The 16,527-nt window shown below is 43.5% G+C and overlaps 1 protein-coding gene across 1 annotated transcript in view; it reads right to left on the reverse strand.

Moving 5' to 3' along the window:
• LOC142497494 (cytoplasmic phosphatidylinositol transfer protein 1-like) overlaps window positions 1-16,527 on the reverse strand; it is a 66,100-nt gene that overhangs the window by 48,083 nt on the left and 1,490 nt on the right. Inside the window, exon 2 of the mRNA XM_075605347.1 lies at window positions 3,583-3,731. Within this exon, the coding sequence (XP_075461462.1) occupies window positions 3,583-3,731 (149 nt within the window). The remainder of the gene's footprint in view (window positions 1-3,582; window positions 3,732-16,527) is intronic.

The following is a 16,527-nucleotide window of genomic DNA, read 5'->3' on the forward strand; positions in this document are numbered from 1 at the left end:
TTTTAATATGTCACCAAATTTTGACCTATCAATACATGGAGAACGAATTGACCTGCAGCTATACAGTTCTTTAGGTAATTAGAGATTGCACACATGAAACTATTAAAGTAAAAAAATAAATGTAAAAAAAAAAAAAGACTGAACTGCAGCTTTAACCTAGTATGACTACAAAGGAACCAAACCTGCATCTCTTGATTCCTCATAGAACTGCTATAATGTATCTATTTCGTTGGCAACTAAAGCAGGGTTTTAGTAACAAACAAAGCCACAGTTAGCGTAAAAAATCAAGTCAAACTTCTTTGTACTATAACTTGGCAAACTGATCCATTTGTAAATGTGTCAGTTCTTCACTGATCCAAAGGTTGCAGTCAATGTCCCTGAGAACATCTTACCTATGTATCTGAAATAAATGAGCCTCCTTTGTCTGATTGTGCTCATGTGGGGCATGCAATCCAGACCTTATGTGTGAGGTCGGTTTTAGTTTAGTATAGCAATGGAAGGCCTCGGATATACAGTAGTGCAGGCTTGAGGGCGCGACGGAGCACATGGCGTTGCACGCACCTGTCGCCTGAGCGATCTGTGGACTCGGATCGTTTGTGATGGGGAGGCGTGGTGGGGGCGTGGCCATGGCATCACGAGGCTGGTTTGCCCCGTCCTTGGCTGAACCGCTCACGTGACGCGTCCATCGTGCGAAAACACAAAATAAGATGTCTTTTCAAAAATCTGCCGCGCCGTCGCTCTCCCTCGTGTGCGCGGTTGCGCGCATTATGGCCGTCCCGATAGAGCTACTATATTTTATTCACGCTCTGCGCGTTGTCACACACGCCATCACTCGCACTATGGACGCAGCCTTATATTAAAACTAAAGCACAGTATTTGACAGTATTAAAACAGTAGGTTTAAGTTCAAGGCACCAGGTGAGGAAAATGCAGGTTTGGAGCATTTGAAACATTGCTGCACAGTTGCAATCCAGGCAATATTGTGGTCAAAAATGTACAGTAATAAATGCAAACATTACAGTTTGATGCAATGATGCTATCATTTATAGCATTGCTGTGCTGTTTATTGAAAGCAAGATGGTATGAATTAATCTCTTAAACCGTCTACTTATAAATATTATACAATAAAAAATCCATATTATGAGTAACCTGCTGTTCTAAAAGCACAGCAGAAAGAACTAAGCGGTGTAGGGGCTGACATGGTCTCTTTGAATCGTAACATTGCGATATGAAATATGCTGTTCACTCCTCCTTTCTGACAGCATCAGCATCTGCCGTAAAAGTGCTACATATTGTATTATGCAGACCTGATAAGTTTTGTAGAATAAAACATGTTTAATCTTCCTCCAATTTGTAAATTTATATATTTTTTTTACATTCCACTGAATTGTCAATCTCATCAGCGTAACGATGTAGAAAGAATGGTGCATTTGTTTGAAGCCCTTTTCCCCCCCTTGAAAATATTCTTGGCATTGTAGAGAGGATGCATTCCTGTTGTCATAATACCAAACCCACATCATATATAACCAGTAGAGTGGAATCAGATGGTATTCACCTTTATGGATAAACCACTGACTTCTGAAGTGAGACATTCCAGAGGGAGACCGAGCACCTGCTGCTTGTCACTTTATACCTGTGGGCCCCAGGTGCTCCAAATACAAATAGAGAGAACGTAGGAGGTGGGAAGGGGGGGGGGGGAGGTTCAATGTAACTAACATTATACTCTGTACAGCACTAAGTATAATGCAAACACAAATGTATTGTGTTTAAAGTCCAAAATCTGCAGTAGTCTGTTCACATTATACCCTCTGATGCTAGCTACATAATCTCACTTGCTCCACCCCACAGGAAGCACAGATCAGTTTTCCATGCAAACTTCAAATAGCCTTATTAAAGGAATTTAACCTTGGAGCCTGCAATGGAGTTCTCCCCCTCTCCACCCCCCCCCCCCCCAAAGTGTGTGTGTGTGTATATATATATATATATACCCACAATATAACAAATCAACACAAAGGTCTGGAGGTACAAAGGTTGAGGCTTTTATTAAATAAATAACATAACTTGACCAGTGGCACCCTGCCAGAGTGCTCACCCACTGGGTAAAAGTCAATGGTACTCAAACTATGGCCCACAAAACCCCCAAATCTGGGCACCGCACAGGCCTGGCCGTTTAGCGCCAGTGGGCCCCAGGAACCTAAAGTGCACACTCGCCAATCACAGCCATCACAGGGCTTTACTGTACCACAGAGCCCTGTCTGGCAAGGTTACCCCACAACAGCCGCTACTAACACTGTTATTTAACCCACCTTAAACTATCCCCGGACTGGCAGACCTGCTAAGACCTTTTCCAGCCCCTCTGGAATTGTGATGTTAAATAAATCTAGCCCCCCGATTGCAAAATAAAGTTCCCTATGGCTTTATTGATCTACTTCCTCGTCCACTCAACCCCAGGGCTAACTGGCCCTCTTCCACACCTTCCTATGCACGATGACAAACCAAACCTAATATAACCTCCCCCCCACCCAAAGCCCTCCCTCTCACCACGTGCCACCAGCCGGCCAGTAAGAGAGGAATGGAGGGATGAGGTAATAGGGGAAGGAGGGGTGAGGGAATGGGGGAACAGGGGGTGGGGTAATGTGGAAAGGGGGTGGGGGGTGAGGTAATGGCAGCCTAGCACCGGCGGTCATGCCATCCTGTCGCCAATGGGGCTCAAGGCTACTGTCTTAGCCAGAATTTCTATGATAACAGTCTTTGAAGTCCAGTGATGTCACATTGAAAGGGTCCTACAGACTTATTTTTTTCATTTTCAGCTCAGTTTTTGAAATATAAAACACAGTTTAACAATCAGTGAGCACGATAAATCTAGGGGGAGGGGGAGGAAACAGACACATGTTATGCAATACATCTTTTTAAAAAAAAACAAGGGAAACTTATTTTTATGTCTCAATGAATGCTTCCTGACAGTGAAGAGAACCACAAGCTAGGGTTCACTACTAGTATTCAAGCTGCTGAACATGAGGCTGAAGGACATGGATTCTGATAAAGACAACAGTGTGTACTCAAACCCTACCATTGGCTACCTCAATGTGCTGCTGTATTGTATTGTTGTGGCATGCAATGCTTGATGTGAAAATGGCACATACATGTGCTAATACTCACACATCCAACCCTATTACCTACCTCTAAATAGATTTCTGTATCTGACTTTTGAGACAAAAGGTAATGGGTCAAAGATGCAGCCTTACTTGGCAACACTGGAATGAAAATAAAGCAGTGATACCTGCTCTGCTGTTTTAGCGGTTGTTTTTTTATTTAACATATGTTTACATTAGGCACAATAGCAAAAAGCACAACAGCGAATATAAGTGCTGAGTTATAAATCAGGTTTTGGAACACCGGATAAGCCTCTCCTACACAATGGGAAACTACTGAAGGATTCATTAGTGAAGCATATGATAAAAACAACCATGGCAAATTAAAGGTAATATGTAAAAAAAAACGTGAAATAGTTTTGGACTTGCTGTGTGTTACTATACATTTTAAATGGTTTTAGAGGACAACGAGTTGTCTTTATGCATCATACCTGTTTAGGTAGAGCCGTTTTTCTGTGTATTGACCTTTCCCATGGACAGGATCTTCATAAGGCTCATTGATGCTCACCTCTACCCCTTCTCCGTCTGAACTCTGCTCATGGCTGTGTTTGCTGATCATGTACAGCTGTCCAATCCTGTACTGCATAGAGAGGAACAGGGACAGACATTAATGAAAGGGCCTATCACATGCAGCTTCTCAGGAATGCAGACCTGATTTGACATGCACTGGAACAAAAATGTGTCCTTCAAATGAGGAAATAATTGTCCTACATTGCTTGTTTCCTATTTAAAATGACATCATCACGAGACTCTTCAAGCATTGCAGGATAACATGTTTAAACAGGTGGGAATCTGGGAGATGATGATCTTTGAGAGGCTGCCTCGCTGGTAGGCAAAGCACTGCAGGAAGCGGAAAGCGTGGGAAGGATTGAAACAACCCACCTGTCCAGACAGGCAACATTAGTTCTTAGTGACTTCAGTATTGCCAAAAAAGCCAGGCTTCATGTGGAAACAATAGGCAGAGAGAGTGGTATTTAGAGGGGTTTCCTACCATGTAATTAAGTTTTTCATGAACATGTCGCAGTGAACCTAATCTACTGAACTGCAGCAAAGAGGAAACAAAATCACAGCCTTCTCACCCACTGTTCTTGTTGAAAAGCCTGTGGAAAAGCCTGTGGGATTTTAATATCTTAACCCCTTTCTCCCCGTAGAGAGCTCTAGAAATGCATCGCTTTGTATTTCTCTCCTAAAGCAGCGGGTTGATAATGCACTACCACAAGCTCGTATTTTGGGTTGCAAATGTATGATTATGATACATAGGACATGTTAGTTTCAAGATAACCTATTTATTGTACAAATAATTCATATGAAAACTCCATCAACGTCATATTTTGTGTCACACATTCTTAATCACCGGGGTGAAAAGCTTTTACTCTGCCCCTTCTGTTATTATTGCAATTAGTCAATGTGGAGCCGAGTTTCTTATTGTTTTATTTTCGTATTGCTTCGATCTGGAGTGAACTTGCAAGGGGAACCGCAGGAAGAAACTGGTTATTAAGAGCCTGTCTGTCCTACCAATATTTTGTGATGCACAATAATATAAAGGGTTATTTTAATGCTTTATTTTTCGCAGCTGTTGATAGCTTTGCATGGGTCAGGACAGGAACAGAGCTGTTAATGCCGCATCAGAGCTGGAGTATTTAATTGATGCAGAGTGAAATGAAAACGGTAGTAATTACAGATGAAAACTTTGATGTGCATTGGTGTTGTGGTATTGATTTATTTTGGTTCTGTTTCAACATGCAATGGCCAACCCTTCATTGTTATACCTAAAATCACATCTTACAATACATTGCAGCATATTCTATTTATTCCAATGTTGGGGGGCATGCAACAGGGGTAGATTTTGTTTTTTTATAGGTCGCTCCAGCACCAAAAAGTTTGAGACTTGATAAATTGAATATTGAATGAGACTCACCATTTCATGTATTGTGGCACAACAATAGGGAGGAGTAAAGTCTTATATGGAAGATAACCACCCCATAGTTTTAACAATTCATTATTTTACAGAGTAACAGCAAATAGGTTTTATGGGGTGCAGCAGGTTTCTGGTTTATACAACAATGAAGGCAGTAATATGATAGTGCCCCTTATGCCGGGTCTGCTCCTATTTTGCATGAACCCCATACCCACTTAAACCATCATAACATTGTTACATCACAAAGGTGTGGTGTTTTTGCCCAGTAGTCTGTGTCATGTCTATGGTATTTGTAAGCAACAGACCCTTAAAAAGACATCATTGACTTCTTAGAACCTGCTTTGATTTGCTACATTGAAACTGTATACATTTCAGCTTGATTGTTGTTTTTATCTTATAGCATACATACATAAAGCAAATTCCTTCTTATTCAGACAACTGTCTGCAACAGCTTCTTAGGCTGGGGCCATGGTGCCGCAGACTGTGGGTGCGCGTCCGCACGCTGAGTGGTCAGACTGCCTTATGGCAGTGATCACGTCCATGCTGCGTGCAAGTTGAAACTGATATCTTGACGCGACAGGCCGGTCATGTGAGCTCCGTGACGTGTCGCCCCGTGCCGTGACACCCCTAGGCACCCCCTAGGCATGCCCCTCACCATGGCCAGGGAAAGCACCCCGGTTCACACGGGTCACTTCCCAGCCTCCGCACGCCTCAGCGCGGGCGAAGGCACCGTGACCTCAGCCTTAGTATTGTTGTAATCTGAAATTAATTGCAAGTGTCTTGTATAAGGACACTTTACAATCTTTAAAGCAAGTCTCAAAGCAGTTTAATTACAACACACAAAAGCCTGCAACTGGAGTTACGTCCAACAACGTCATTTCAAAAGCCTGTTTGGAGAATATTGTATATGGGGAGAAAAGGGACATTGGAATCAATGCTGGTTTAAAAAAATCTAGCATCAGAATACCTCTGGTACCATTTAGAGGAACCCTAATAGGTTTGGGTTTATATGTTTTCTGGAGGGTGTTGCCATGAAAATGTGCTATACAACAAAAGTAATTTAATAAAATGCAGAACGTTTACATATGTCCCAAGTAAAAATGGCTCCACATGTTAGCTATCCGTGACTTATGTACAAGAGTGGGCCTATGCATTTTTATCCTCTTTAGCAGTGAATAACCTACTCACTGGTAACATTTAAAAAGTGCCAAAAAATATATTAAAAAGTGGTTTCAAAACTATACAGAAATTATATAAGCGTTACTGGATTTGATATATTTCATACTTTTAAAAAAAATGATCATACATAAAAGCATTTAACATTGTAATGCTAAGATTGTAGACAATTAGTAGATGATAAAAAATATACAGCGCAGAATATCATTTTTGAATTCACACAAAAATACAAGAATAGTTTAGATAGTATTTCTAAACACAATGCCACATCTACCCAAAATGAAGCACTTATTATAGAGAATAAAAATAACACATGCATTTAATAAAATCAATTAGTTTTTACATTTTTTTACATAATAAATGTGGGGTTGCTATTACAGTTAAAGATGTGAAACACCACAGTACATTTACAGATAAGAAGTAGGACTATGAGCAGCAAACCTTTGAAAGAGCTGACAAATTGCTACCCCACTTTTTATCTTCACTTATTATGCAAATACATTTACAAAAATAAAGAAAACTGACATAGAGAAGAGATAGAAATCTAAGGTGAGCATGATTTTCTGGGAAAGCTGCCAGGCAGGTTCAGCGGACTGGTTTTCAGAGAGGGTGTAGTAGGTTGGTGATGTAAGTTGGTGATGTATGTTGGAAAACGCCAGAGGATATGTTAAGCATTCCAGAGTAGAAAAAATAGCATCTCTGAAACTACAATCATTAGTGCAATTGAAGGATGCCTTTATTTGGACACAAGAAAAATGATTGTGCAGACAAGGAAGTTCAGTGCACATTCTTAATATAACAAATTAGTTTTTTTGTATGCAGAACAATAGGTTACACTAGGGGTGCGCAAACTTGGGGGGGTGCACAATTTTCCAGGGGGGGCGCGGTGGTTGCAGAGGCCCCGTGCTCTTCCCCAAGGCATTTAAATTAAATGCCGGAGGATCGCGCGAGGCCTCTGCAACGTGCCTTACCTTATCTTCAGTGACGCATCGTCATGACGCAGCAGGGTCACGTGACGTCACGTGACCCAGCAACATCATTTGACTCTGAAGACAAGGTAAGGAGGGGGACGCGAGCAGGGGGGGGCCCCGCTGGGAAAGTTTACGTACCCCTGGGTTACACCTTTGACAATGCCCTTCGAATACACTCGTCTGAAAGACATATCGGCTAGAGTGTGCCTTAATAAAACCAAACATAATTATGAATATTGTCTATCTTATTTTCATCAATATGCACTTGATAGTAATGCATATGTAAAAAGGTGCCTGTAATCTTTCTAATATTTGCAACTTTTTTTCCATACTCTAAAAGTGAATTTAAGGATAATTAATTCTGCAACTGCCAATGAATTTGTCTTGGGCCCAGAGACGGGTGATTGTTTTTGCGGAATTGGAACCACCTCAGGTTGGGTGGTTCCTTTGGTCCGCGGATTTCCACGAATCAGTCTCAAAAAGGGCGATTTCTCTTTCCGGATTTATTTTTTTTATCACTGACAATCCAATCTGTGGATTCTGCAATCTGGGGCGAGGGCTTTAAGAATCCAATCTGCGGATTGCGCAATCTGTTGGCGGATTTAAAAAAAATCCTCCAACGGATTGAGAAATCCGTGGATTCAATTCACAAAAATCCGTGCGGATTGTATCCAATGGCGGTTTTGGATTAATCCGCACGGATTGAAACTGGAACAATCCGTCAACTAATTTTACACCGCGGAACGGATTTTGAACGGAAAGCCCGGGAAATTCCGGGAAACAGATTTCTTTTTACCATTTTACCCATCTTTACTTGGATTAAAAACACCTTGGGCCATTTTTCCTGGGTAGTTTTCACTATTACACTAGATTTTTCTTCTTTTTAACTCTAGTACCATACTTGGATCTGCTGGGATTATTGTGAAGAGGAAACTAATGAGGATTTTTCTTTTTGCCAGTAGGGTTGCCAGGGGTCCGGATTTGAACCTGACAGTCCAGTATTTTGCCCCTGCGTCTGGTGTAAAATGAAAGGTAATACCGGAATGTATGTGTTCGGTATTACCTCTCTCCGAACGCAGTGTGGATGCGGGGGGGGAAGGGGGCCGGCGTGCAGTCAGAGCAGTTGCCGGCATGCCCAGCTGTCCCCCAGCTGCAGGCTTCTTTCTCCCTGTCTGATGCGCGCCGGGTCCTCTGACGTCAGCGCCGGAAGTCAGCTGGGATTCTAGTGCACGTCGGCGTGAGAGGGAGGCCCGGCGCGCGTCAGCCTCAGCCACCTCGGCATGAGACAGGCAGGGAGAGAGAAATCTGCAGCGGGGAAGATCCGGGCATAGCGGCAGCTGCTCTGACCAGCCACTGGCCCCCCGCATCCACTGCCCTCCCTCTGCATCCACTGTCCCGCCCTCCGCAGCCACTGTCCCCTCCTCCGCAGTCACCACCCCCTCCTTCTGCAGCCACTGCTCCCCCCTTCCCTCTGCCTATCCTGCAGCCACAGGCCCCCCGCAGCCACCGCCCCCCTCTGCAGCCACCGCCTCCCCCTCTCTGCAGTCACCCCCCCCCTTCCGCAGCCACCGGGCCCGACCTGACACCATCCCCAAGGTCTAAATTTTATTGGGGAGGTGGTGGTATTTTGTATATGTATCGGGGAGGTGGGGGTATTTTGTATATGTATCGGGGAGGTGGGGGTATTTTGTATATGTATCGGGGAGGTGGGGGTATTTTGTATATGTATCGGGGAGGTGGGAGTATATTTTATATGTATTGGTGAGATGGGGGTATATTTTATATGTATTGGTGAGATGGGGGTATATTTTATATGTATTGGGGAGGTGGGGGTATATTTTATATGTATTGGTGAGATGGGGGTATATTTTATATGTATTGGTGAGATGGGGGTATATTTTATATGTATTGGGGAGGTGGGGGTATATTTTATATGTATTGGTGAGATGGGGGTATATTTTATATGTATTGGTGAGATGGGGGTATATTTTATATGTATTGGTGAGATGGGGGTATATTTTATATGTATTGGTGAGATGGGGGTATATTTTATATGTATTGGGGAGGTGGGGGTATATTTTATATGTATTGGTGAGATGGGGGTATATTTTATATGTATTGGTGAGATGGGGGTATATTTTATATGTATTGGGGAGGTGAGGTATATTTTATATGTATTCAGGGGGCGTGGGGGTTGTATCTTTTACCATTGTGTCCAGTATTTTTGGACAAGCCACCTGGCAACCCTATTTCCCAGTGGAGGTGCAATGATAGGGCGAGTGATACATATTTACATATGTATTTAGATATTATACTCTGTCACTACAGTTTTATTTTTATATTTTCTTCACTTTATTCGCAATTATGTTGCATGGTATTAAATAAGGTTGCACTTTTGTGTCACATTTGTATTTTGCACAGAAGCCACACATTTTTTTCAAGTAGCACCACTATATATATATATTTCCCTGGAATAGGCTGTAAGGTGTTTTCCAGCACTGGAAGGTGCCTTATAAGGAGACAGTTTTCTTCCATATCTTCATACGTCATCAAGGCTCAGATCCATAAAAGGGTGCTAAGCTTTTTCTGGGCCCAAGATGGCAAACACTGAACATATCAGTAGCCCAACCGCAGAGATTTTATGTTGATGCTATGCAATTATAACAGCTTATTGTACTAGACAGAGAGAGGGGTGTAATATGAAATCTTGCTGGAGTTCCTTGGAATGTAAGAAATGGAGATTGGTCAAATATTTAATGTTCCTTTTAAGAGAGAGTATAACAGTTTATGAGATAACCCTGTGTGACCTGGAGTGCTTTTTAGCATAACTTATTTTAACACTATTGTTAAAGATTTCCCGTCTGACACACAAAAACAGGCTGTGTTCTTATATGACAAATGGTAGCGTGTTTGTTTCATTGTGTTTTTAATAAGGATTTTGTTGCGTTTATCATTAGAAGCCCCAGGGGTTCTACACTTACTGGCACCAACTAGCTGGTGACTTCATTTCTACTCTTAGTAAGCCAAGTGCTTTAATAAAATATCGATGAAAGGTTTCCAAAGACAAACAAGTACATTCATTACAGGCAGCAAATATTGTAATTGACTGAACATACAGCTATGCCTACAATAAATGTTCTCCGTTTCAACCCCGGTGCGCGTAGTCATTGTAAAGTTTATACTTTCTATCTTGTACATTTTATAGTGTGGGCTGGAAATAATTATTGGTGTTTAAAGCTGGCTTTCTGCAGCATTCAATGAAAAAAAGAGAAATGACATTTAAAGGATGGGCTTTGTACTGTGTTTTTTTTGTTCCTTTGCTCTGTTATTAGTCTCAGTATTTCAAATTAAGGGGGTTATTTAGTAATCTGCAATAGATCTTATCGCGGGGGGAAGGGGGGGAGATCACACAGAAACTCCAGTTGACTTCAATTAAGTTTTCATGCAATAGTGCCCCGATCTGCATAATCGCAGTTTAATGAATAACCCTCAATGTCCTGTACATCTTCTGTGCTACTGTTATTGTTTTATCTAGACACGAATATGCCTTATTCCCATCAAAAGTAGAGATGGTCGAATTTTTGGGGATGTTCCAAGTAATGTAGATACTGACGGACACTTATCAGAAAAGGTAAATAATACTGGTATTAGCTGTTTAGAACAAATTCTAAAGCAGCGCTCTTGTAAACATTACTGTCAGAAGACTTGGGGTAAATCAAACTGCTAGTTTGCTGCTTTGAGAGAAATGGGTGGAAACCTTTCTGGAAAAGCATTAACACCTTCAATGCCAGAGCATTGCAGATTTGCAAACACCACACGTCCCAGTTCAAAGGAGACTAAGAACCACTTGTTATAGATACTTTTCGCCTAGAACATCCACACGGGGAGGAAATGTTTTTTTCCTGCCACTAGCATTTCATGTGAGTTTATTTAAATGACCTCATACTGTGAGCAAGCCAGACCTTAGTGAAAAGCCCCAAATAGCAAAAAGGGCTTTACAAGGCTCTCCACTCATCTGCTCCTCCCAACATATCAGCTTTGCCTCGGTTGTCTCCTGTGCATTCCACCCTCCCCCCCCCCCCCCAACCTTTCTCCTATACTAATCTCTCTCAACTTAAACCATTTTCCCTGACTGACCCTTACCGGAGGAACTGTTATTGCAAGTTGTTGAAGATAAAAAGGACAGTGTCCACGAGTTAAATAATTATGTTCCTGGTTGTCTCCTGCACTCTACCCATAACAAGCGGCGGATTTGAAAATCTTCTGCCCCTATGCACTTAGCTGTGGCAGCCATCTCCTTGCTGCCGCCCTCCTTTTCCTTCTAAACAACAACATCAAATGACGCCGTGAACGTCACACGGCGTCACGTTGCCATGGTAACAGTCATGACATCATTTGACGCTGAGACGTCATGTTGCCATGGCATGTGACATCATGTTGGTGACATCCGCAGTGTAAGTTGATGCTACAGTTCAGAAGGCGCCCACCAAAGCTAAGTGCCTTCCCATCAGGCCCAATAGGCCCGAGAGCGCGGCAAATGTATATGGGGGCGGACATTTTTGCTCGCCCCAAAATGTTGCCGCCCTAGGTCCGGGCTTAACGGGCCTAATAGGAAATTCGTCCCTGCCCATAACTGTCTCCTTTCCACCTCTTTGACGTCTACTGATCTCTCTCACCATAAATCTTTTTCCCTCACTGCCGCTTACTTGTGAATCTCCCTCAGACTCCATACACGCCAAGCACCTTTTCGCCTCACCTTTAAGTCAAGCCTTCAAAGTCACCTCATAAATTAAGCATTTCAATAGCCCAGACTCATGGCTACTGTCCCACACCCAGTCACTTCTACCACAATTGTGGCCAACCAGTGTCATCTACCGCCCTTATTTCCTCACCTGCTGACTCTGTAAGTTTCCCAACAGGGTTTAGGTAAATTGACCAGATGTCACGGTTTAGTCGAGACAATCACAGATTAGCCGGGACCGTCCCGGTTTCTCAGGCTCTATCCTGACTTTTTCGGGCTCTGTTCCAGTTTTCTGTGCTGCCAAGAGCGCTTGCCAACTGCGCATGCACGATTGGCACTTCCTGGCTGCTCGTACACATGCTCGATAGGTACTTGCTGGCTGCTCTTGCGCATGCACGAGCAGGAAGCTCCGATCGCACATGCGCATGACTGACCGGCAAATACCGTTCGCACATGCGCAGTTGGTGAGTGCCGATCGCGCATGCGCACAAGCAGCTGAGAGGTGCCGATCGCACATACATGGTCGGCAAGTGCTCTACGCACATGCGCAGTCGGCACATGCAAGAGATTTGTCCCGGTTTTTGCCAAGACAGATCTGGTAACCCTAGGTTCATGACAGTAAGCCACGACCATTTGGCCGTCAGGACAGTTCGCTGCCTCAGATGACCCAGGAAGTATGGGAGATTCTGGACCTTTTTTGGTAAAGCGACAACGGCAACCTAGGACCTTAACCAGGGCGGCTGACAGGGGGGAGAGCTTCTTCCCATGCCATCCTCTCACTCCTGCCAGTGCACACTAGAAGTTGGGCCTGACTTCTGGGTGCACCGAGCTTCCGGTGCGCACCGGTGGGAGAGAGGGGCCCAGCGTGGGAAGAGGCAGGCAGAGCAGCTGGGGAGAACTGGGAGCGGCCCAGAGGCAGCAACCAGAGGCTGAGCTCAGATGCTGGGCTTCTGTTGCTGCCGCCGGGCCCCGGCTCCTGACTCTCCCCAGCTGCTCTGCCTGTCTCTTCCCACACCGGGCCTCTCTCTCCCACCAGTGCGCACCGCAAGCTGGGTGCACCCAGAAGTCAGGCCCAACTTCTGGCATGCACCGTGCAGGGCCTCTGAAACCACTGCGCACCCCCACCCCCCCGCCCCGGAAAATCTTGCGCCCCCCCATTTGCGCACCCCTGCTCTAAAGGACAGTATGTAAAAAAACATTGACACATAAAATCCATAGAATACATAGCGAAACGTACATATGTGCAAAAAGTGTATGGCGCAGACCGGGAAATCAGAATACACGGCTGACGGGTGATATTGCAATTGGTACAGACCACGAACACCATCAGCTGTGTAAGATCTTTAAACTTCTCTGCACCAGTACGCAGCCCAACCAATCGGGACGCGTGCAGCAACCTCGTGTGACCTGTATGCGTTTCGCATTTACCTGCTTCTACGCCATCCACTTAGCACATATGTACGTTTCGTTATCTTTTCTATGTATTTTATGTGTCAATGTTTTTTACATTCTGTCCTTTAGAGGGCTTTTTTAATTAATACAAACCTTTTTACAAATGTGCGCTTTTTGCTTTCTTCCTGTATCTCTTTTTGAACCATCCGCAGGTTGGATTCTACATGGGCATTACAATAGGTAATATGTAATCGCACAATTCAGAAAACTGGAAATATAAAATTAATTTTCCTTCAGTTTTAGAATTTTAAAAAAAAACTTATATTTACCACATATTATCATATTCAACATTTGCCATAAGAAAATAACCCTTTTGATTCATCAGGGAGGTGATATAGTATTTGTAAGTGTTCTAACATTCTTAAAAATCATCTGTGGTCTGTGTGCATCTTTGGACTGGCTATGTCTTTCGTTAACCCAGGCTGTGCTGAAAAGCTGTGTAATACGGCAGGCATAAATTTATAGGGTTCCATGTTATAATTGGGCTCATTTGCATGTCTTTACCCAGAATTCCTGGCTGCACTGGAAGCACTGTATGCTAAGAGATGATGGTGAAAGGCAGGGTTGCAGACCTGTCCGAGACATGAGAATGTGCCTCCAAGTGATATTATTTACTGTGCACCTCTGGTCACATAATATAGTCTTTAAAATGGGATCACATAACAGAATGCTGCAATGTTTTTGAATACACCTTCTGATTCTTCCTGCCACAGAATTATATCTGGTAATAAAAGGTATCTGAAATGTCAAAAATAAAACAAGAGGGCGAGTTGAAGATTCTTTAAAGTAGCCTTTACAGTACAACCAACTTCCCTTTGACTATAGACAATTTTGTAGTGTTGTTTGTCCTCATGCTTTCCCACTTCTCAGCTTCCTCTCATCCATCACAAAAAGGGATTTAAAAAAAATCCAAATTCCATTGCAAGATGGATTTTGATTACAAAGATGCCCTCATTGTGTGCCAAGGGTATAATTAACAGGGTATGCCTGTTCCCTTCTTAGGTAGACGAGCCATATAAACACCTACAGTGACTCTACCACACTTTGAACCATGCAATTTCAATAGAGCTGGCTATTACGTTATGTAGTTTAATATTAAATATTTTAAACCAACATGCGAGCCTGTGGGGGATGTTTTAACAGATTTGTGCCTTAAACCAGGGGGCCTGCAACCTTTCAAGGAAGGAGAGACATTTTATAAAAAAAATATTTGTCCAAGAGCCGCAACACGTGCATGAATATCACATCCACACGGACACATACATATACTGTACACACACTAATGGGTATGTACTGTATAAGCATTAACACACAACAAACTCACTTTAATCAGGATTAGGGAAAAGAAAAAATATGTGAGGGAATAAAATGCATCTCACAATAATAAGTCCCTTTATTTTGTTTTTTCATTGTTTTTCTGTGCAAAACTGTTTGTCATTTGTCATTTCCATCCTTGGGCAAAAAACACAAAATATGCTTGATAATAATAATAATAATTTGATCTTGTGTATTTATTTACTCCTCGTCTCTCCTCTCTCACCCAATCCGCCAACACACTCAATTAACCCCGCCCCCAAACTCAATAACCCTCTTGCCCTCCTCACATAGAAGTAAATCAATAAATGGAGAAAAAAAAGTTTATCATAGGAATGGGACCCAGCAGATACTCGGGGGGGGGGGGGGAGTCCAAACCCTGAGAGCAGGAAGGTTTTTACCCCCTCAGCACTGTGGGCTCCTGTAGGAAGATCTTCATTTTAACACTGTTGCTTTTCACACTGTTCTATATATATTACAACAAAAAAAAAACCATAACATAGATGCAGACTCACCAAAAAATGCTATTTTATATGTGAGAATGTAAGAGGGCAGTGTTGCTTCACTTTCTGGTGAATAATCACTACATTTGGGATATGTCGCCCCCCCCTCCCCCAAATACATACTTACATACATACACTAGCCCTCCCTCAAATACATACATACACTACACCCCCTCAAATACATACCCTACCCCCCAAATACATACATACACTACCCCCCAAATACATACATACACTACCCCTCAAATACATACAGGATACCCCCCACAATACATACATACTCTACCCCCACAATACATACGCTACCCTTCAATACAAACATACACTACCCCCCCCCCAAATACATACATATACAAACCCCCCAAATACATACATACCCTACCTCTCTCCTGCACTGTTTAATGCCGGAACTCTCTGAGGTCGGTGTGCGCTGGAAGCTGGGCAGCTTCCGGCGCACACCGACATCACAGAGAGGCCCGGTGTGGGACCGTGCAGGAGAGGTAGTGCAACAACTAAGGCCGCGCTTGTAGTGTGTGCGACAGCGATGCGCCGGGTGACGTCACCCGTCGACGCTAGCGAATGTTGACGTCGCGGGCAACCAGGTCATTGATTGGTTCAGAGGCTGCCACATGTGGCGACAGCCTATGAAAAATCAAATTTGACCAGCTTCCAAATTTCACATCGCTTACTATAAGCGCACGCGACGGCGGCAATATATTTGTTTTCGGGCGACGTTGTGTCGCCGTCACTATAAGCACAGCCTAAGGAGAGCCGGGCCCAACCAGCGCCGGCTGGGTCTCCCCGCAACCGCCGAGACATGTGGACGGGGGAGAGCCACCAGGAGGCGTGGAAAGAGTCGCATGCTGCTCGGGAGCCACGGGTTGCCGCCCCCTTCCTTAAACCAAGAGGATTCGGTTTTGTTTCAACTCTGTTGAAATGTATATTTCACAATCCATTTCCAATAACTAGTTACAGGCTTGCAACTTTGTTAGTGAATAGGGATCAATGAATGTGTCAAAATTCGAGCTGCAAAATCTTCATGGGATTTTGAACGAAATTCGATTTGCAGATTGATATTCACAATTAAAAGAGATTCACAAGGTTTCACGTACTCTTTTGTGTTGTATAAGATGAGCACTTGTACATAGATACAGTACAGTAGGGCCCCGCTTTTCGGCGTTCCGCTCATATAGCGTTTCCCAATTGTTCCCGTGTTCATTACGTTCGGCACATTTTCCTTTTTTCCGGCGATTTCCAGCGGTACCGAGAAGGGGGCCGCCATGTCTGCGCATGCTGAGAAC

This window comes from Ascaphus truei, chromosome 6 (genome assembly GCF_040206685.1).
Source record: "Ascaphus truei isolate aAscTru1 chromosome 6, aAscTru1.hap1, whole genome shotgun sequence".
Classification (NCBI taxonomy): Eukaryota; Metazoa; Chordata; class Amphibia; order Anura; family Ascaphidae; genus Ascaphus; species Ascaphus truei.